Here is a 22802-nt window from a genome sequence, read left to right on the forward strand (position 1 = left end):
TATGATCTGTGTGTACCATTAATCTCACGGTCACTGTATGATCTGCGTGTACCAGTAATCTCAGCGATACTGTAAGATCTGTGTGTACCAGTAATCTCAGGGTCACTGTATGATCTGTGTGTACCAGTAATCTCAGGGTCACTGTATGATCTGTGTGTACCAGTAATCTCATGGTCACTGTATGATCTGTGTGTACCAGTGATCTCACGGTCACTGTATGATTTGTGTGTGCCAGTAATCTCAGGGTCACTGTATGATCTGTCTGTACCAGTAATCTCAGGGTCACTGTATGATCTGTGTGTACCAGAAATCTCAGGGTGACTGTATGGTCTGTGTGTACCAGTAATCTCACGGTCACTGTATGATCTGTGTGTACCAGTAATCTCAGGGTCACTGTATGATATGTGTGTACCATTAATCTCAGGGTCACTGAATGATCTGTGTGTACCAGTAATCTCATGGTTACTGTATGATCTATGTAGTGTATGTACTTTGAAGAAGGAACTATATTCTGCAGCCCCTGTATACTGCAGTACCAGTAGTGATCACCCCTGTATATAAGCCTGTGAAGTAACTTTGTATAGTAGTTCCAGTTTTGTCTTCATTCAGTAAACACCTGTTATAACCAACTTCTGCAGTCCGTGTCTCAATTACACACGGACATTACAATCTATGTGTATAAGTAATCGCAGGGTCACTGTATGATCTGTGTGTACCAGTAATCTCAGGGTCACTGTATGATCTGTCTGTACCAGTAATCTCAGGGTCACTGTATGATCTGTGTCTACCAGTAATCTCAGGGTCACTGAATGATCTGTGTCTACCAGTAATCTCAGGGTCACTGTATGATCTGTATGTACCAGTAGTCTCAGGGTCTCTGTATGATCTGTGTACACCACAATCTCAGGGTCGCTGTGTGATCTGTATGTACCAGTAATCTCAGGGTCACTCTATGATCTGTGTGTACCAGTAATCTCAGGGTCACTGTATGATCTGTGTGTACCACTAATCTGACGGCCACTGTATGTTCTGTGTGTACCAGTAGTCTCAGGGTCACTGTATGATCTGTCTGTACCAGTAATCTCAGGGTCACTGTGTGATCTGTGTGTACCAGTAATCTCATGGTCACTGTATGATCTGTGTGTACCAGTAATCGCACGGTTACTCTATGATCTGTTTGTACCAGTAATCTCAGGGTCACTGTTTGATCTGTGTGTACCAGTGATCTCACGGTCACTGTATGATCTGTGTGTACCAGTAATCTCAGGGTCACTGTTTGATCTGTGTGTACCAGTGATCTCACGGTCACTGTATGATCTGTGTGTACCAGTAATCTCATGGTCACTGTATGAACTGTGTGTAGAAATAATCTCAGGGTCACTGTATGGCCTAGTAATCTCATGGTCACTCTATGATCTGTCTGTACCAGTGATCTCAGGGTCACTCTCTGATTTGTGTGTACCAGTAATCTCAGGGTCACTGTATGATCTGTGTGTACCAGTAATCTCAGAGTCACTGTATGATCTGTGTGTACCACTAATCTCACGGTCACTGTATGATCTGTGTGTACCAGTAGTCTCAGGGTCACAGTATGATCTGTGTGTACCACTAATCTCACGGTCACTGTATGATCTGTCTGTACCATCTGCACTATAATGTGGATAAATGTGAGGTTATCCACTTTGGTGGAAAAAACAGGAAGGCAGACTATTATTTGAATGGCAATAGATTGGGAGAAGAGGAAGTGGAAAGAGACCTGGGTGTTCTTGTGCACCAGTCGCTAAAGGTAAGCATGCAGGTGCAGCAGGCGGTTAAGAAGGCAAATGGTATGTTGGCCTTCGTAGCAAGAGGGTTCGAGTACAGGAACAAGGATGTCTTGCTGCAATTGTACAGGGCCTTGGTGAGACAGCACCTTGAGTATTGTGTGCAGTTTTGGTCACCTTATCTGAGGAAGGACGTTCTTGCCATGGAAGGAGTGCAGCGAAGATTCACCAGGCTGATACCTGGGATGGCAGGAATGACGTATGAGGAGAGATTGTGTCGATTGGGCTTATACTCGCTGGAGTTTAGAAGATTGAGAGGGGATCTCATCAAAACCTATAATATTCTGTCAGGCCTGGACTGACTAGATGCAGGAAGGATGTTTCCTATGGCCGGGGAGTCCAGAACCAGGGGTCATAGTCTAAGGATAAGGGGTAAGCCATTTAGGACTGAGATGAGGAGGAATTTCTTCAGCCAGAGTGGTGAACCTGTGGAATTCTCTGCCACAGAGGGCGGTGGAGGCCAGTTCATTAAATATATTCAAGAAGGAGTTGGATATATTTCTTAAGGCTAAAGGGATCAGGGGATATGGGGAGAAGGCAGGGACAGGGTACTGAATTTGGATGATCAGCCATGATCTCATTGAATGGCGGAGCAGGCTCGAGGGGCCGAATGGCCTACTCCTGCTCCTATCTTCTATGTTTCTATGTACCAGTAATCTCAGGGTCACTGTATGACCTGTCTGTACCAGTAGTCTCAGGGTCACTGTATGATCTGTATGTACCAGTAATCTCAGGGTCACTGTTTGATCTGTGTGTACCAGTAATCTCAGGGTCACTGTATGATCTGTCTGTACCAGTAATCTCAGGGTCACTGTATGATCTGTATGTACCAGTAATCTCAGGGTCTCTGTATGATCTGTGTGTACCAGTAATCTCAGGGTCACTCTGTGATCTGTCTGTACCAGTAATCTCACGGTCACTGTATGATCTGTGTGTACCAGTAATCTCAGGGTCACTGTATGATCTGTGTGTACCAGTAATCTAAGGGTCACTCTATGATTTGTGTGTACCAGTAATCTCAGGGTCACTGTATGATCTGTGTGTACCAGTAATCTCAGGGTCACTGTATGATCTGTGTGTACCAGTAATCTCAGGGTCACTGTATGATCTGGCTGTACCAGTAATATCAGGGTCATTGTATGATGTGTGTGTACCAGTAATCTCAGGGTCACTGTATGATCTGGCTGTACCAGTAATATCAGGGTCATTGTATGATTTGTGTGTACCAGTAATCTCAGGGTCACTGTGTGATCTGTGTGTACCAGTAATCTCAGGGTCACTCTATGATTTGTGTGTACCAGTAATCTCAGGGTCACTGTATGATCTGGCTATACCAGTAATATCAGAGTCACTGTATGATCTGGCTGTACCAGTAATATCAGGGTCATTGTATGATGTGTGTGTACCAGTAATCTCAGGGTCACTGTATGATCTGTGTGTACCAGTAATCTCAGGGTCACTGTATGATCTGTGTGTACCAGTAATCTCAGGGTCACTGTATGATCTGGCTGTACCAGTAATATCAGGGTCATTGTATGATGTGTGTGTACCAGTAATCTCAGGGTCACTGTATGATCTGTCTGTACCAGTAATCTCACGGTCACTGTATGATCTGTGTGTACCAGTAATCTCAGGGTCACTGTATGATCTGTGTGTACCAGTAATCTAAGGGTCACTCTATGATTTGTGTGTACCAGTAATCTCAGGGTCACTGTATGATCTGTGTGTACCAGTAATCTCAGGGTCACTCTATGATTTGTGTGTACCAGTAATCTCAGGGTCACTGTATGATCTGGCTGTACCAGTAATATCAGGGTCACTGTATGATCTGGCTGTACCAGTAATATCAGGGTCATTGTATGATGTGTGTGTACCAGTAATCTCAGGTTCACTGTATGATCTGTGTGTACCAGTAATCTCAGGGTCACTGTATGATCTGGCTGTACCAGTAATATCAGGGTCATTGTATGATGTGTGTGTACCAGTAATCTCAGGGTCACTGTATGATCTGTGTGTACCAGTAATCTCAGGGTCACTGTATGATCTGTGTGTACCAGTAATCTCAGGGTCACTGTATGATCTGTCTGTACCAGTAATCTCAGGGACCCTGTATGGTCTGTCTGTACCAGTAATCTCAGGGTCACTCTATGTAGTGGGTTGTGTAATATGATTAAAAAGCATTAAAGCTATGTCTCATTGTTTCCTAGTTTTCGATCCTGTTTAAAAGGGTCTGGATATGGACTATCCTATAAAAACCCAACGTGTATTTACTATATTAGGGGGCAAAAACCAAACAATTACTACATCAATCTAACAAAAAATGGAATGACCCTCCATTTGCTTGAGCAGATAGCACTGTGGTTTTGCGGTGTGTATGGTCTGTGTGTCAGGCTCCTGACTCAGCTCAAACTCTAACTTACTCTTTATATATATTTACGATACAAGTTAGAATCAGTAAATAGGACAGAATTTTAAATTACGGGCGAGCGGACTCACATGCTGGTTAGAGGCAAGGCTGACTCTTACACACACACCAACCGGACTTGGACATATATTGCTGTTCCTTCACCGTCGCTGGGTCAACAGCACTGTGGGACCACCTTCATCACATGGTCTACAGTGGTTCAAGAAGGAGGCTGAGCACCACCTTTTGAAGGACAACTAGTGATGGGCCTTGCCAGCGACGCCCACTTCCCGAGAATGAATAAAATAACTAACTACAGTGCAGCACCAGTTGAAAATTTGAAGCCGCACGATGATTATGTGTGGAGAAGTTTGGAGATTAGACCACCACCCTCAGTTAGAATGAAACACCGTGTAGAAATGTGACAGATAAACAACGCCTACCTGGTTCGCTATCTGACGCACTAATATATCCATCCTGCTGCCAGACTCCGAAATTGTTTTGGCCGCATTGATTACATCTGACGTGTTCTTCAGGGGCCCTCGTCCTCTGTGGGTGGGGAGGGAAAACAATCAGTTATGAAAACCTGAAGCTACAATACTTGCAGTAAGGCAGCTGGTCATTTCAGGGTATAAAGGGCCCTGAATTCCGGGGTTCCAGCTCGAGTGCCTGCAGGAGAGCACTTGGACTGCCCGGGTGATAGATGTTGGCTGAGGGATATATATTGACCAGGACACCGGGGAGAACTTCCCTGCTCTTCTTCAAATAGTGCCAACGGATCGTTTATGTCCACCTGAGAGGACAGATGGGGCCTCAGTTTAATATCTCATCCAAAAGACAGCAGCTCTTACAACCCGAATAACTCCGCACTCCCTCAGTACTGCGGTGCAGTGTCAGCCTGGAATGTGTGCTCTGGAGTGGGGCTTGAACCCACAACCCAAAAGAAGCGTGACAATGTGTGACAAAATCGTATTACATGCATATATTACACAGAATCTACAGCACAGAAACAGAGCATTCAGCCCACCTGCTCTTTGCCAGTGTTTATACTCCACACGCATTTCCTCCTGCTCTAATTACCCAGCCAGCCTCTATATCCGTCCATTCCCTTCTCCATCATGTCTGCATCAAGCCTCCCTTTAAATTCAGCAATGCTCTCTGTTTCACCCACTCCGTGTGGCAGTGAGTTCCACATTCTCATTGCCCTCTGTGTAAAGAAATTCCTCCTAAATTCTTTATTTGATCGGTTAGTGGCTATCTTATATTGATACCAAATTTTTCTGTACTTACTAACAAGTGGAATCAGTTTCTCCACATCCACCCCATCGAATCCTTTCATCATTTTAAAGACCTCTATCAGGTCTTCTCTTAGTCGTCTCTTTTCCAGTGAAAAGTGCCCCAGCCTGCTCAATCTTTCCTGATTATTGCATCCTCTCAATTCTGGTAACATCCTTGTAAACTGTTTCTGCACTTCCTCCAGTGCTTCAATATACAACAACAGCAACTTGCATTTATATGGCACCTTTAACGTAGTAAAATGCCCCAAGGTGCTTCACAGGAGTGGAAACAGACAAAATTTGACACCGGGCCACATAACGAGATATTAGGACAGGTGACCAAAAGCTTGGTCGAAGAGTTAGGTTTTAAGGAGCATCATAAAGGAGGAGAGAGAGGTAGAGAGACAGAGAGGATAGGGAGGGAATTATTTTTGTAGTATGGAGACCAGAGCTGTACACAGTATTCCAGTGTGGTCCAACCATGCTTCTAGATAAATTTAACATTACTATGTTTGTATTCTATTCCTCGAGAAACAAACCCCAGCACTTTGTTTGCACTCATCGACTTGTGTTCCTACTTTTAGTGATTTATGTATCTGTATTTCCAAATCTCTTTGCTCCTCGACCACCTTTAGGTTCTTACCTTCCAAGGAATAAGTGTCCTCCTTATTCCTCCTACCAAAATGAACCACCTCACACTTTGCTATATTGAATTTCATTTGCCATTCATCCACCCACTCTGCAAACCTGTTTATGTCTTCCTGCATTATCGTGACACAGGAAGCAAGGGTGACAACAGGACGTGCATGCTGACACAAAATGTTAGACATAAACAAACAAGAATAATGAGGAAATAACAACAGAAAATGCTGGAAGCACTCAGCAGGTCAGGCAGCATCCGTGGAGAGAGAAACAGAGTTAACGTTTCAGGTCTGTGACCCTTCGTCAGAACCAAGAGCTAAGAATAATGAGGAGGTCTATTATGGTTTAATTGCCCTTTGTAAGGCTCATTTCTAATTTTGAATTGGAGACACCATTAAAAAATGAACAGTAAACTCACAGTACAGTGAATTTAGTTTATCTTCTTGAGAGGACACAGCATTGGGTTATAATATACTAACATTCATCTTCTTATTGCAACACTGATGTAGGCTCCCTCAGGGAAGCATGCTTACCCTAGGTCCATGGATGGACATCATCAAAAGTGACACTGTTGACTTGGCCGATTATATCACCCTCGGCGGCCTGATTAGTTTTCCATCTGAAAGACAGGCAGCGACTGTATCACTGCAGTCAGCTTCAGTCAGAATTGAAAGGACGAATGGTGTGTTGTTTTCAGTGCTGAGAATACCAAGCCACGAACTCTGCCAAGATGCGCACTTATCTGTCAGTTCTCCACAAGATCAAGCCTAGATACCCTCATGGGTTGCACAAGGGTTGTTAAAGACAGACCGCCAGGAACACAAGAACTATTACAGCTGTACCTCAATACTGTGGGGCTGAAATTCTACATGGGATCGAGCACTCTTCTGTCGGAGTTTAGGCGAAAGCCATGGGGAACCCCCGGTGGAACTTCAGTCCCTTTGTATCTAACCAAAAGAGCACACCGATTGGCAGCAGCGAGTCCTCTTACACCATTTCTCCTACCAGTGGAACTCCATTCTTGTGTGAGGTAACAAGACTGTGATAGGCAATGGGGAAGACTGCAGCTTGCCTGTTGGTATCCCAGTAAAATCTTTCCAACCTATCTCTGCACCCAGCAACCATTAGAGTCGAGTTGTTGTGATCTGGAATGCACTACCTGAAAGGGTGGTGGAAGCAGATTCAATAGTAACTTTCAAAAGGGAATTGGATAAATACTTGAAGGGGAAAAATTTGCAGGGCTGTGAGGAAAGAGCAGGGGAGTGGGACTAATTGGAGAGCTCTTTCAAAGAGCCATCACAGGCACGATGGGCCGAATGGCTTGTTTCTGTACTGTATCATTCTATGATTCGATGAAGTTTGCGTGGGATTTGGCTCAATCACAGTTACCCCAAGCTACATCACCTAATATGCAAAACAAATCGTGACCTCAAAATTCCCTGGAGACTATTAAGGGGAAGGAAATGAGTAGGGCCCTCCATTGATCCCATCCCAACTAGCTGGGATGGGGGCATTTATATAGGTGATATAAGCAGCCCACATGTGTGGAGGCAAAACAGAAGTGACCGCAAAATGAGATGGTGGAACTTGGAGCATCACACTGTCGCTCCGAGAGGGGGCACCTCAGATCCTTATTGGGCCGAAGATTAAAAAAAGCAACAAGAAAGTTGAATCCCCGCAGGGAACGTCTGGGTGACAGATAATTCTGGGATCAATGACCTTCGATTTCTTTAATTTTGGGAGAGCCCTAAATGCTCTCGGCAGACTAGAGTTCCACTGGCCCTATTAGGGGTGAACTGGGTGGAATTCTTGGGGTAACCCAGACACCCCCCCAATGTCAGTGCAGGGTTAAGATGCGTGTGTGCCCCCCGCCCCACCCCAGGGTGCAATATCCTACCCAAGTTATGTGCAGCGGAAACCTGGCAGATTCAGGTTCCACCCCAAGTTGTGGCTCGCTTCTCCAGTTGGGATCATGCCAACATTTGTGCCCTCCCTGACCCCCAGAATTTTGAGCCCTATGTGTGCAAGTGAATTATAATAGCTTCCAGCCTGAGTGATAAAAATGGAAAGAAAGAGAGAAAGAAAGAAAGGAAGGAAGGAAGCAAGAAAGAGAGAAAGAAAGAAAGAAAGAAAGAAAGAAAGAAAGAAAGAAAGAAAGAATGAAAGAATGAAAGAATGGAAGAAAGGAAGCAAGAAACATTGAAACATAGAAGATAGGAGCAGGAGTAGGCCATTTGGCCCCTCGAGCCTGCTCCGCCATTCAATGAGATCATGGCTGATCATCCAAATTCAGTACCCTGTCCCTGCCTTCTCCCCATATCCCTTGATCCCTTTAGCCGTAAGAAATATATCCAACTCTTTCTTGAATATATTTAATGAATTGGCCTCTGCTGCCTTCTGTGGTAGAGAATTCCACAGGTTCACCACTCTCTGGGTGAAGAAATTCCTCCTCACCTCTGTCCTAAGTGGCATACCCCTTATCCTTAGACTGTGACCCCTGGTTCTGGACTCCCCGACCATCGGGAACATCCTCCCTGCATCTAGTCTGTCCAGTCCTGTCAGAATTTTATAGGTTTCGATGAGATCCCCTCTCATTCTTCTAAACTCCAGCGAGTACAAGCACAATCGACCCAATCTCTCCTCATACATCATTCCTGCCATCCCAGGTATCAGCCTGGTGAATCTTCGCTGCACTCCTTCCATGGCAAGAACATCCTTCCTCAGATAAAGCGACCAAAACTGCACACAATACTCAAGGTGTGGTCTCACCAAGGCCCCGTACAACTGCAGCAAGGCATCCTTGTTCCTGTACTCGAACCCTCTCGCTACGAAGGCCAACATACCATTTGCCTTCTTAACCGCCTGCTGCACCTGCATGCTTACCTTCAGCGACTGGTGCACAAGGATGCCCAGGTCTCGTTGAGCTTCCCCTTCTCCCAATCTATTGCCATTCAGATAATAATCTGCCTTCCTGTTTTTGCTACCAAAGTGGATAACCTCACATTTATCCACGTTATGTTGCATCTGCCATGTTTCTGCCCAATCACCCAACCTGTCCAAATCATCCTGGAGTTTCTCGGCATCCTCCTCACAGCACACACGCCCACCCAGCTTTGTGTCGTCTGCAAATTTGGAGATATTACATCTAGTTCCCTTGTCTAGATCATTAATATATATTGTGAATAGTGGGGTCCAAGGACCGATCCCTGCGGTACCCCACTAGTCACTGCCTGCCACTCGGAAAATGACCCGTTTATTCCAACTCTATGGCAGAAAGAGAGAATGGAAGAAAGGAAGCAAGAAAGAAAGAGAGAGCGAAAGAAAGAAAGGAGGAAAGAAAGAAAGAAAGGAGGAAAGAAAGAAAGAAAGAAAGGAAGGAAGGAAGGAAGGAAGGAAGGAGGAAAGAAAGAAAGAAAGAAAGAAAGAAAGGAAGAAAGAAAGGAAGAAAGAGAGAAAGAAAGAAAGGAGGAAAGAAAGAAAGAAAGAGAGAATGGAAGGAAGGAAGGAAGCAAGAAAGAAAGAAGGAAAGAAAGAAAAGACTTGCATTTATATAGTACCTTCCACAACCTCATGGCATTCCAAATGCTTCATGGCCAACATAGCCCTTCTGAAGTGTAGTCACTGCTGCAATGCAGGAAACTGATGAGATATTCTATCTACCCCAATGACACATGGTCCCAGTAGAATCTCAACATCTGTCTTGCTGTGGTCGAGTACTATGAAATATTACAGATTCTTAAATCTATCATTTTTGACCGTATCCTCAGAATCAAATCTATAAACACCGAGCCTTTGGGCCGGACAGTGATAAATGATGCTTCCTGAATCTAGAAACTTTCACGCTGGGCTCCTTCCTTTTATTGGGCTAATTCTCATTTGTTTTCCTTCATGTCACTCTGTCATTTGCAGCCACAGAACATAAACCCTATCTGAAATGCACTGAAGCTGTTGTACATTCTTTTTAAACTCTCTATTCTGGGCATTTCTGGTCAGCAATGAAGCCAGCTCCTATGCAGAACTTTATCGATATGTATACATAGATATTAAATTAGATGGGAGAACATATGCCTGGGATGCTAAACACTAGCAATGAAAAGGATTTTTTACCTGATGAGATACATGGGAAAGACATTCTAACCATCTTTTTAAGGCTGATTTGATGAGGCAAGGCAGTTGGCTTTGGATTCAACCAGTAGAAGTCATCTGCTTTGGTTTGACAGTACAACTGGATTGTGCAGGAATTCATCAGCATTTAGAAATGTAAAGCACAAATTGGCGAGGTCAGAAATTAGCAGCACACTCGCTCCCTCAACTTGCTTCCCACCCCTACAGATTATTAAAGGATCACGTGCTCTTCTAGCACTTGGAGATTTACTGAATGACTACGAACACAATAAGCCACAGCACTGGGAATAACAGCGACAGCTTCAGTTTAATGCTGTCAACTGTTTGCTTCTTTCCAAATAAAGTGGCTCCCACAACACAACGCAGGGTTCAAGCTTTACACTGGAGATTTCCACTGCTGACAGGACCCTAAATGTCTCGACAGTCTCATGCATTAGAAGCATCTCATTCTGCAGTAATGCCACCTTGCCTGCTGATTTTCATTTTGTTTATATACATTTATATGCATCCCAAGGGCTCAAGTATTAAAAGCTTAGGACTAAAAAGACGGCCTTGGTGTATATATAGCAAAACAAAAGCAACTCGGGGACAAATATTGTGGCAATAATGAAGTACAGGAGTGTAGAAGATTCAATTGCTGCAGCAAATTGCAAACAGCCCGTTAGAAAGCTAACTGACTCTCGTGGAGGGTGTTCCTTCATATAAAACAATTGCTGAATGGAGACAGTTTCAGAAAATAAATTAAATATTCATCAACAGCTTTGTCGATCTTGGCCTCAGTAAGCTGGGTTTCATGTTTTATTAACCAACACCTGCCATTTAGAATTTTGCCCATTTTAAATTTTTGCACAATAAAATAAAGCAAACATAGCAAGTGTCTGGAAATATCTGGTGCTCCGGCCTTGGCTCAGTAAAGGAAAGGAAGAGCTTGTGTTTATATAGCAGCATACCATATTGCTAGGTCAGCCTAAAGCACTTCACCAATGGAGTGGAGTCACTGTTGTAATGTAGGAAACGCGGCAGCCAATTTGTACACAGCAAGCCCCCTCAAACAGCAATGAGATAATGACCAGATAATCTGTCTTAGTTGGTTGAGGGATAAATGTTGGCCAGGACACCAGGGATAACTCCCCTGTTGTTCTTCAAAATAGTGGTCATAGGATCTTTTACATCCACCTGAGAGGCAGGTCTCATCGGAAAGACGGCACCTCCGACAGTGCAGCACTCCCTCAGTACTGCACTGGGAATGTCAGCCTCTATTACTGGCTCAAGTCTGTAGTGGACTTGAATCCGCAACCTTCTAGCTCAGAGGCGAGAGTGCTATCTATTGAGCCAAGCTGTCTGCAGCAGTCAGTGTGGTACTGAGGCAAAGCAGACTAGAAGGGCTGCAGGTTCAATCCAGGATAGGTGTTGTCTCGGACTGGTCAGTGCGACAATACACCGCTGAGCTAGGCACAGAAAGAAGACAAGCAGTTTCGCATTCCTGATCCCTGGACAGCAAGAATTAAAAAATGTAAAGTAGAAATATAAACATGCTGAACAAATTAAAATTTCAAGTAGTGTCCAGAGCAGCAATATATCATAATGCATTCATCACCCATTTTACATTAACTAAATAATTAATCTGACCTCTGAAAAGAAACTAATCTTCAGAATCTGCAGCAATTTTTTTGTTAGGATAAAACCACTTTTCTTTGCATGTATGAACTCCTTTCCCTTTTGCTGGATATACTTAAATGATTACATTTACATTCTGATTAAAAGCATTGCAGTTAAGACGTTGCGAATGATCTGCTCCACATATAAAAACAAATGGTCCCACCTGGAAGGTGGAGTTGGAGTGTAATGAGAATCAATGTGTGTGAAAGCCTGGAGTCCTGCTCCATCAATGCACAGCTGCAAGTTACTGCCTCGCGTCAGGATCTCTCTTACTCTATCAAACTAGCCTCAGGATAGCTCCTTTCCCTCAGCCTCAGTTATGGCAGCGAACATTCATTATTACAGATAATTAAGGTCGTTTCTCATAAGACCGCATGCTAGGTTTGGATGAAGGAGTCTCCTTTGGCCCATTTGATTTCATCTTTCAAGAATACCATCCCTCCAGTCTCCCCACCTAAATGAGTCTAATGTCCTAGCTTCAAACACAGATGTTGATCACTCTTTGTGTCAAGAAATACTTCCTGGCTTCTATCCTAAACTAGCCAGCCAGAACTTTGAAGATTCAAGCTACTATATCATGTGGTTTCCCCCTGTCAATCTGGGATGAGGCTGGTCAAGAGCTGTGTTTGCTATCATTTATCAGATTATATTCATACAGAAACTGCTTCACGGAAATCATACCCATTAACCATTAAGAGTCAAAGGCTTTGTCCAAATGAACTGTCCACTCTTGAAAGCTCTGTGGACCAGCATCACACGGTAATACTGTGCGGGACTATAGAGTGATATTTGGGAGTATAGATACTTATCGCTCCCACTTTCGATATCATTCTCCAATAAAGGAACGGTCCAAAGTGCAGGAGATTAAAAGTGAATCTTCCTCCATTCAATGTACAGTAAGTATTTGCCATGCATGCTGTTATTTTTGCTTTAACCTTGTCACCTTCGCTGTGGAGTTTGCCAATTTAAGTAATGATATTGGCCGTGCCTAATCTGTGTTTGTGAATTAAAGAGTTAGCTCATCCATAACAATGAAAGATGCACTACTGCGAAATACAGCCTTTAATTCACAGCCAAATAATTGAACACCATATGGGGACCCATCTGAGATTTGGTTTGAATGCAAACACTGCTGTTAGTATCAACAGCCACGTATGGAATTTCGCCTTGGTAATTTATCTCGTTAAATATGAAAAACACAGCTCTGAAGAAAAGTATCACTTCCTTTAATCCGTCTGTTACCTCTGCTTATATGCAGGATCTGATTAATGCAGATTTTTTTTGTTGCTTAAAATGATTTCAGAGATTATCATTTAATTCAAATCTGATATGAGGCACTAAATCTGATCTTGGTTAGACCACGGTTAGAAGACAGTGAACAACGCTGGTCTCCATATTATAAACATTATACAGAGGCACTGGTGAAGGTGCAAAAAAAGATTCACAAGGATGATACCAGACCTGAGAGGGAATGATTATCAGGAAAGATTGAACAGGCCCGGGCTCTTTTCTCTAGACAAGAGAAGGCTGAGGGGTGACCTGATAGAGGTCTTTAAAATTATGAAAGTGTTTGATAGGGTAGACGTGGAGAAGATGTTTCCACTTGTGGGGAGTCCAAAACTACAGGTCATAAATATAAGATAGTTACTAATAAATCCAACAGAGAATTCAGGAGAAACTTCTTTACCCGGAGAGTGGTTAGGATGTGGAACTCGCTATCACAGGGAGTGGTTGAGGCGAACAACATTGATGCATTTAAAGGGAAGGGGGTTAAGTATATGAGGAAGAAAGGAATAGAAGGAGATGCTGATATGGTGAGATGATGTAGGGTGGGAGGAGAGTGTGGAACATAAACGCCGGCATGGACCAGTCAGACCGAATAGCCTGTTTCTGTGCTGTAAATTCTAAGTCATTCTATGTAAGCGATTTCAGGAGTATTGACTGGAATTAAATGATTAAAACTTATCAATGCTGGGTGTGAGTACCTGTCTGGAACATATTTCCCTTTTTCGTACCTGTTGGATCCGTGATTCTGAGGATATGCTGTTATTCAATAATCAGACGGATGCTGTACATTAACAATAAACAGGTCTTTACTGGAGGAGGGTAGTCTCAAGACTGGGGGTACAGAGGCATGCGCAAAGCTTATATACAGGTGTGGTCACTGCCGGTACTACAGTATACAGGAGCTGTAAAAGTAGTTCTGACTTAAAGGCACATACACTACAGTACCCTTTAATGGCCATAAGTTGTAGCGCTTAGAGCCGGCTTTACGAATCCGCACTCCTGGTGTGGAGCCCGGTCCAGGGGGAGTGTGTATCGAGAAATCTTGGGCACACGCCCCATGATTAAATCGTGCACCTGTACCTGCGATCTTCCGATCTGTGCTCCCGTGGGCAAGGCTCCCAGCCAGGAATGTGTGCTCAGAAAATCGTCCCTCTTTAAGGGGAAGCTGCAAAATATATAGGGGAAAAATTCGGCTGCTTTGCGCCTCCTGTTAGCGCCCTAAGAGGGCACTAATGGGTCGCAAAGCAACTAGCGCCCGGGCGCGGCGATGTTTGCGGCGCTCATGAAATTGACCAGACATTTTGTGGAAGCGCTAAACACTACCACCACGATCTCCTGTGCCCACAGATCGTGACGTCAGTCGAGCGTGCAACGCCCCGGACCGGATATTGAGTGGCGCCCCCTGCCTTTCCGCCTGCCGCTAGCAACGACAGGTTGAGGGGAGCGTTTTGCAGTCGGGAAGGGACTGGGGGAGCGCTATTTAAAGGCGACTGCTTCCTGCCTTTTTTTGTCGGCGACATTTTTGCACCATGCATTCTGAGAGAGAGAGAGAGAGAGAGAGACTTCTGGAGAGATTCAACGCTGTGTGAAGGAGTTTTGGGTACTGAGTAGCACTTTACAGATTCATTTTGATTTGGCCTGCCTTGCATCGATTTAGAAGAGACAATGGGGGCTGCAGTCTGAGCTCTTTCCTTGGGCCTCTCCATTGTTCTTTCCAGCAGAATTGGTGTACTGGTCTCCCCAGGCCGAGGTTGAAGGCTGCTGTAGTGTATGTGCTTTGCAGAGGGAACTATATTCTGCAGCCCCTGTATACAGCAGTACCGGTAGTGGCCACCCCTGTATATAAGCCTGTGCAGTAACTTTTGCATAGTAGTTCCAGTTTGACTCCACTCAGTAAAGACCTGTTATAACCAACTCCTGCAGTCCGTGACTCAATTACACACGGACATAATACTGGCGATGAGCAGGTCCAAACTTACCTACAGTCTGCACCACCTCATGGGGATCCATCCCTGAAACGAAGTTGTCAGAGGTCAAGGCCAGAAGGAAGAAAGAAAAAAAAATAATAAAACAAACAGAAGAAACGGGCGTCAACCGTGGGCAACCGCCTCTGATTCATCGGAGTTGAAGACTTGCAGGAGAGGCTGTCGAGAGCGGGGCTTGGTTATCCTGTCGATGGTGTTCCAGCTAATCGGGCTGGTGGCAGGTAGTACACTGATCCTTCCTGGGCTGCGGCGGGCTAGAGCTCGATCGGGTGGCTTTTCAACGGGGCCGAGCAGCGTTGTCGGGAAGAGGAGAGAGAGAGGGTGGAGCACACAGGGCGCGGCCATTGCTACGAAGCCGGGCAGCGTACAGACCCAAGATGAGGGAGGAAAGTGTCCCGCAGGGTTGCTCCGACGACGGGGAAATAAAAGAAATTAGAAGCGCAGAAAGCCGCGAGGAGCTGCAGGTTGCCACGGGAACCGAGGAGAGCGGCGTTAGCAGCAGTGCGGGGGGAAGTGCGCGAAGACCATAGGGCATCGCCATCAAGGCAAAAAACACCAGCAACAGCGCTAGCAGCAGCGGGGAAGACGGAAAGCGCGGGAGGCGCCATTTTGTTAAATCGGGGAAGAAGGCAAAGCGCGGGAGGCGCCATCTTAGATTTCCAAGATGCCGAAGACTGGCAATATCACTGCCTTCGATAATGCAATAGAAGACTGGACCACGTATGTGGAAAGAGTCGAAGTATATTGCGAGGCAAACGAAGTAGCCGATGAGAAAAAGGCATCGGTACTACTAAACTTAATGGGCGCAAGAACGTACGGCCTATTGCAGAACCTGATTACTCCAGCCAAACCGATGGCGAAGAGTTTTAACGAAATTGTTGATATCCTACAGGAACACCTAAATCCTACACCACTGCTGATAACAGAAAGATTTAAATTCCACAGGAGAAATCAGCATAAAGATGAGAGCAATGCTGATTACCTTACGGAACTACACAAGCTATCAAAGCACTGCCAGTTCGGAGCAGGACTGGCAGATACCCTACGGGACAAATTTGTCTGTGGACTCCTGAGTGAAGGAACCGAGAAGAGGTTACTCTCAGAGAAAGAGCTGACGCTAGATAAGGCTTTCAGCGTGGCAGTATCATACGAAGCAGCAGCAAGGGGAGCTGCGGAAATACAGCAAAAGCCACAGGAATACGGCACCCACGAAATGACACAGGGATTTGAAAAATGTTATCGCTGCAGCAGAATAACCCATGACCAGAAGGACTGCTGGTCCAAGGACAAAATATGCAGGCAATGCGGAAAGATGGGACACGTTGCACGAGTTTGCAGGTCTGGGAAGAAGACTAATGACAACAAAAAGGCTACTAAGGAACAGTACAGGAAAGTACAAAAGATGACGGACAGTAGTTCTGAAGACCAGATGAGCGATAGTGAATCCTGGAGCAAGAGACTAAGCTGTCTCAAACTTCACAACGTAATCGCAAAAGAGGATCACCGAAACATTTGGGTCACCCTCACGATAGCAGGGTCCCAAGTCAAAATGGAATTGGATACAGGATCAGCCCTGACCGTCATGAATCGATGAGACTACGAGCGGCTATTCTCACACATACCCTTGAAAGAGACATCCATTGTCTTGAAGACGTATACGGGGCAAAAAGTATACCCCAGAGGGAAAATAAGGGTGCCTGTCGAATACAACGGCAAGGAAATACAGAAATTGTATCTGTACATACTGCAAGATGGTGGACCACTGTTATTGGTATGTGAATGGATCAGAAAGATAAGTTTAGACTGGCACTCCATTCAGGCACTGACTGTGGCTGGTAAAAAGGATGACGACGTCACACCTGGACGATTGTCAAAAATCTTAGCTAACGCCAAAGAGGTATTTCAACAAGAACTGGGAACTCTTAAAGGCGTAACCGCCTCGATAAAAATAGAAGAGAATGCAATTCCCAAGTTTTTCAAAGCAAGACTGGTACCATATGCAATTCGCCCAGCCGTCGAGGCAGAGCTGGAGAATCTGGAGAATGCAGGCGTGTTATCTAAGGTAGACTGGAGCGAGTGGGCGACACCCATCGTTCCTGTCATGAAGAAAACGTTAAACAATAAGTCTGAGGAGCCAAGGAAGGTTCGCATCTGTGGGGACTTCAAGGTGATGGTGAACCCAGTCCTTCACACAGTACAATATCCTCTCCCGAGGATAGAAGATATTTTTGCCTTGCTATCTGGAGGGAAGCGTTTTACAAAAATTGACCTAGCACAAGCATATTTGCAGATGGAGGTTGAAGAATCCTCTAGGAAGTATCTCACGATAAACACTCACAAAGGTCTTTACCAGTATAATCGACTGGTATTCGGAGTAGCATCAGCTCCGGCAATATGGCAAAGAGTGATGGAACAAGTCCTGCAAGGGATTCCGGGGACTCAGTGTTATTTGGACGACATCCTAGTGACAGGTGAAGATGACAGTGAACACCTTGCCAACCTAGAGCAGGTGCTTACTAGACTAAGAGAACATGGGCTACGAGCCAATCGCCCCAAGTGCGAGTTTTTTAAGAAACAGATATCGTATTGTGGCCACGTGATTGATGAAGAGGGGTTACATAAGTCCCCTGACAAAATTGAAGCGGTAGTTAAGGCTCCAGCGCCTGAAAATGTGTCGCAACTGAGGTCATTCCTCGGATTGGTGAATTACTACCATAAGTTTTTGCCGAATTTGTCCACAATTCTGCACCCACTGAACGCCCTACTACAAACTGGAGTAGCATGGAAATGGAGCGATGAATGTAAGCGGGCCTTTCAGAAGAGTAAAGACCTAATCACTTCAAGAGAAGTATTGGCTCACTACAACCCATCACTACCGATAAGACTGGCGTGTGATGCGTCTCCCTACGGCATTGGAGCGGTACTGTCACATAAATTCCTTGATGGTTCAGAGAGGCCGATAGCTTTTGCGTCACGCTCGTTAACTTCAGCCGAGCGTTACTACGCCCAGATTGACAGAGAGGCCCTCAGCCTGGTGTGGGGGGTGAAGAAGTTCAATCACCAGCTGCACGGTCAGAAATTTACTCTACTAACTGATCATCAACCTCTTGTCTCCATTTTCAATCCTCAGAAGGGCGTCCCGATAATGACAGCACAACGGCTACAGAGGTGGTCCCTTTTCCTAGGGGCACACCAATATGATATCGAGTACAAAGGAACTAAACAGCATGGGAATGCTGATGGATTGTTGCGCCTACTGTTGCCGACGGTGGAAGAAGCACCTGCAGTGGATCCTGTGGAGATATTCCACTAGACCATAGTCGAATGTCTCCCTGTGATGAATGCAAACATAGAAAAGGAAACACGAAATGACCCGACACTCTCCAGGGTCTATGATTTAACGGTGAAGGGATGGCCAGCACATGGCGAACCACTGTTGCCAGCATTCTCGCCAAGAAGAGAACAGCTGTCAGTGTGCAGAGGAACCTTGATGTGTGGATCCAGAGTAGTAATTCCACCCAAATTGAAGGATAGAGTGCTCAATGAGCTTCATGAGGGTCATCTGGGAGGGGTAAAAATGAAGAACTTAGCCAGAGCGTTTGTGTGGTGGCCGGGAATCGATAGAGAATTCGAAGAGATGACCAAGAGCTGTACAGGATGCCAGAAGGTCCAAAACGCCCCACCACAAGTCCCTCTACATCCATGGGAGTGGCCCTCATCTCCATGGCAAAGGGTGCACATTGATTTTGCTGGTCCATTTATGGACTCGATGCTTTTAATTGCGGTGGATGCACATTCAAAGTGGCCAGAGGTAATAAAAATGTCCTCAACCACCACAGAAAAAACTATCACAGTCTTACGAACCATATTCACCAGAAATGGGCTGCCTGAACAGATTTGCTCCGACAATGGACCACAGTTTGTGTCTGAAGAGTTCCGGAGGTTCTTAAAGAACAATGGTGTTAAGCATTACACATCCGCCCCATATCATCCAGCCATCAATAGATTGGCTGAGAGGTTCGTTCAAACATTCAAGAAGGCTATCAAGGCAATGTGTAATGAAGACATACCCCTACAACACAAGGTGGATAACTTCTTGTTTGCCTACCGGAATGCGACACATGCGGTTACCAACCAAACTCCAGCCATGATGTTCTTCAATCAAAGACTACGATGCCGCTTGGATTTGGTTAAGCCAAACATCAGAAGAGATGTGGGGAACAGGCAGTTTCAGAATATGAATGAAAGGCCGACCAGGAGTTTTAAGATAGGTCAACCAGTTTTGGCCCGGGACTACCGCACAGAGAAATGGCAGCCAGGAACGATCTGTACACGGCAAGGACCTCCAATGTATACCGTGGACGTTGGAGAGAGCATTGTAAGACGCTATGCTGACCAGATTCTAGAGTCACTGGAAAACGTCAATTCCACACCACGATCTGATACACCTGGTGATGAAACTGAAGTACCAATTGCATCTACCCCAGAATCGGTGATATTGGAAGCAGACGAACCAAACAACGACGTTGATCCCGAATCAACTTTGCCAGAAGAACCTGATACCCCAAAGAGGCGTTATCCAGACAGAATCAGGAAGCCTCCTCAAAGACTGAACTTATAATTGCTTAACTTCAGCTAATGTATCGAGCAACTGTAATTGTAAATATGTTATTTAATTATTAATCGAATGTTATGTACTGTTTAGCTAAAAGGGGAGGAATTGTAGTGTATGTGCTTTGCAGAGGGAACTATATTCTGCAGCCCCTGTATACTGCAGTACCGGTAGTGACCACCCCTGTATATAAGCCTGTGTAGTAACTTTTGCATAGTAGTTCCAGTTTGTCTCCACTCAGTAAAGACCTGTTATAACCAACTCCTGCAGTCCGTGTCTCAATTACACACGGACATAATGGGCCAGAAATTCGTGACTAAATGCGTGAGTACGGTCGGGGTACTCACGCATCTGGCCGTTGGAAATGCCGGCATTCAGCATGCACAGCGCATGCGGGGAACGCCGGCATTTCCAGTCCTCGGAACGAAGGGGTTCATAGGCACAGCGCGTGCGACTGCACAGGCAGCGCTTGCGCAGTGAACTTCGTAGATTTCATTCATGGATTCAGTGAGGGTAAGTCCTTACAAGTTACACTTGAAAAAAGCAGGTGTAAAGTTGTTCCAAGGCTGCGGAGGAAGATATATTTTATCGTGGAGCTTCTGAAAGGCAATATTTTTGTTTGGGAAAGGGAGGGAAGTTATTTTAAGAAATTTTAAGTAAGTTTTAAAGTTTAAATTTTTTTTTTTAAACTGATTTTCAGAACGGTAGGTAGAAGGAGCAATTGTGGCTGTGTGAATGGAATGTGAAAATGAGTGTTCTAAAATGAGTTATGTAACATTTCCAGCACTTTTAAGAAAGAAACTTTTCATCTGTAATAAGTAATTATGTATGTATGTCCACATATATTCCTTTACGTATATGTATGTATGTTTTATATTCCTTTACTTATGTGTATGAATGTATGTTTTTAATTATGATTTTCCAATAAGTTACTTTCTCTGAAAGTCATAATTAAATAATACATTCATACACATAAGTAAAGGAATATATACATAACACGCAAAGGAATATATACAGACATACGTACTTTCAGAAGCTCCACGATAAGAAATATCTTCCTCCGCAGCCTCTGGAGCAACTGTACCCATGCTTTTTTCATGTGTAAGTTGTAAGGACTTGACCTCACTGAAAGCATGAATGAAAGCGGCGAATTTTACTGCGCACGCGTTCTGCCTCTGAACCCCTTTGTTCAGAGGACAGGAAATGCCGGTTTTCCCCGCATGCGCTGTGCATGCTGAAAACCGGCATTTCCTCCGGCCAGACGCGTAAGTACCCTGACCGTACTCGCGCATTTGGAAGGGAATTACTGGGCCAACATTTACATGTCAATAAAATGAAAAATTTAACAATTGCACGATTTGCCCCCTCGCATCTGCGACTGAGGGTCCAAGGAGCTGCATTGCGCAAGAGGTCATCGTCGTACATATCCTCACACTGTTCCCTTTCGGGAACTGTATGAAGTGGTGGAAGGATTTATGGCCGTGATTAACGCTCATTCCGTGACTGTAACCATCTTTGAACCAGCCATTAGGGTGGTTAGTCCTATGGCGTGAGGGTTTTACGGGCTCCCACAACCCATCTGAGGGGGGGGCCACCCACACCCACGGACGCAAGTATCCCGCTGGATGTCCACCCAGAATTTATAGTTGGAGCTCCGACTCCACTTGCCGGGACTGTCTGGAGCGGGGTTCGAAACCCTACTCCTTCTGGCCCAGCGGCGGGGATGCTTACTGCTACGCAAAAGGCCCACTCCGCACAAAAGGTGACACCCATACGTTTCCTGCGCCTTTTCCCTCCCCGTGACTGGAGCCCTATGCTGCCACTTGAAAGACCAAGCTATCATCTGCCCTTTTTGCGGCGCCTTTGACTTCTCATTACCAATGATGAGCAGGCGCTGCGCCTCCACCTCCTTGAGGAGATTGCTGAAGTCATCATCAGTTCAATTGTGAGTTCTTTTAATGCCGTGAATTGTGCTCATTCCAGCCATTTCACGTTGCTAATCGGATTGGGCCTTTGGCATAGCGGTAGGATCCCCGCCGCTGGGCCAGATCAGGGTAGGGTTTCGAACCCCGCTCCAGACAGTCCCGGCAAGTGGAGTCGGAGCTCCGGCTCTAAATTCTGGGTTGACATCCAGTGGGGTATTTGCGTCCGTGGGTGTGGGTGGCCCCCCCTCCTTGTATAGCTTGTGGGAGCCCGTAAAACCCTCCCGCCATAGGACTAACCGCCCTAATGGCTGGCTCAAAGATGGTTACGGTCACGGAATGAGTGTTAATCATGGCCATAAATCCTTCCACCACTTCATACAGTTCCCCAAAGGGAACAGTGTGAAGACACGTATGACGACGACATTGCTAAATAAATAAATAGAATTTAAAAAATTCTTTTAGGGCTTTTAAAAGTCTTTAAATTGCTTTAATTCTGTTTAAAACTACTTCAGATTCTTCAAAATAATGTAAACATTTTTAAAAGTTTATAAAAGTTACCAAAATCTTCAAAAAACTTCCAAAAACCTATTTAAACTGCTGCTTTGCATGTAAAAATGCTTAGCAGCTTGGCAGAAACATTGGGGGCGTGTCCTGTGAAACTGAGACCTCAAGGGGCGTGTCTCAGTTGCACAGCGCGCTACAGGCTTCGCGCTGGCTGCACTCCTGGGCGGCGTGACGTCATACGCTGCCCGGGATTCTTCTTTTTGAAACACGAATTCCAGGTGTCCCTGGAGGTGATCGGCAGGCGCGTCGGGTAAGTGCAAATCGGGACCTTGCACGCGCGGCAAGCCCCGTTCACAAATTTCTGGCCCAATAGCTGCAATGTGCAGGATGTGGATGGAGAGCAAGATTGACCCTCCCTTTTAAGAACTGGCCGGCGCCAGTGTGTCTGTGTTCCATTGCTGACTGACATCACATGAACTTCACCAGCGCTCTGAGGTAACGCCTCGCTCCTCAGCGTTAGTGCCTTAAGAGAGATTTAGCGCTCCAATCACCTCCAGGG

At 45.3% G+C, this 22802-nt stretch overlaps 1 protein-coding gene across 1 annotated transcript in view; it reads right to left on the reverse strand.

The window, feature by feature from the left end:
* LOC147113688 (catenin alpha-3-like) overlaps window positions 1-22802 on the reverse strand; it is a 3852991-nt gene that overhangs the window by 348530 nt on the left and 3481659 nt on the right. Inside the window, exon 16 of the mRNA XM_085994990.1 lies at window positions 4671-4776. Coding sequence (XP_085851116.1) covers window positions 4671-4776 — 106 coding nt within the window. The remainder of the gene's footprint in view (window positions 1-4670; window positions 4777-22802) is intronic.

Source organism: Somniosus microcephalus, chromosome 8 (assembly GCF_052327205.1).
Source record: "Somniosus microcephalus isolate GS21.2 chromosome 8, FLI_Smic_1.0, whole genome shotgun sequence".
Taxonomy (NCBI): Eukaryota; Metazoa; Chordata; class Chondrichthyes; order Squaliformes; family Somniosidae; genus Somniosus; species Somniosus microcephalus.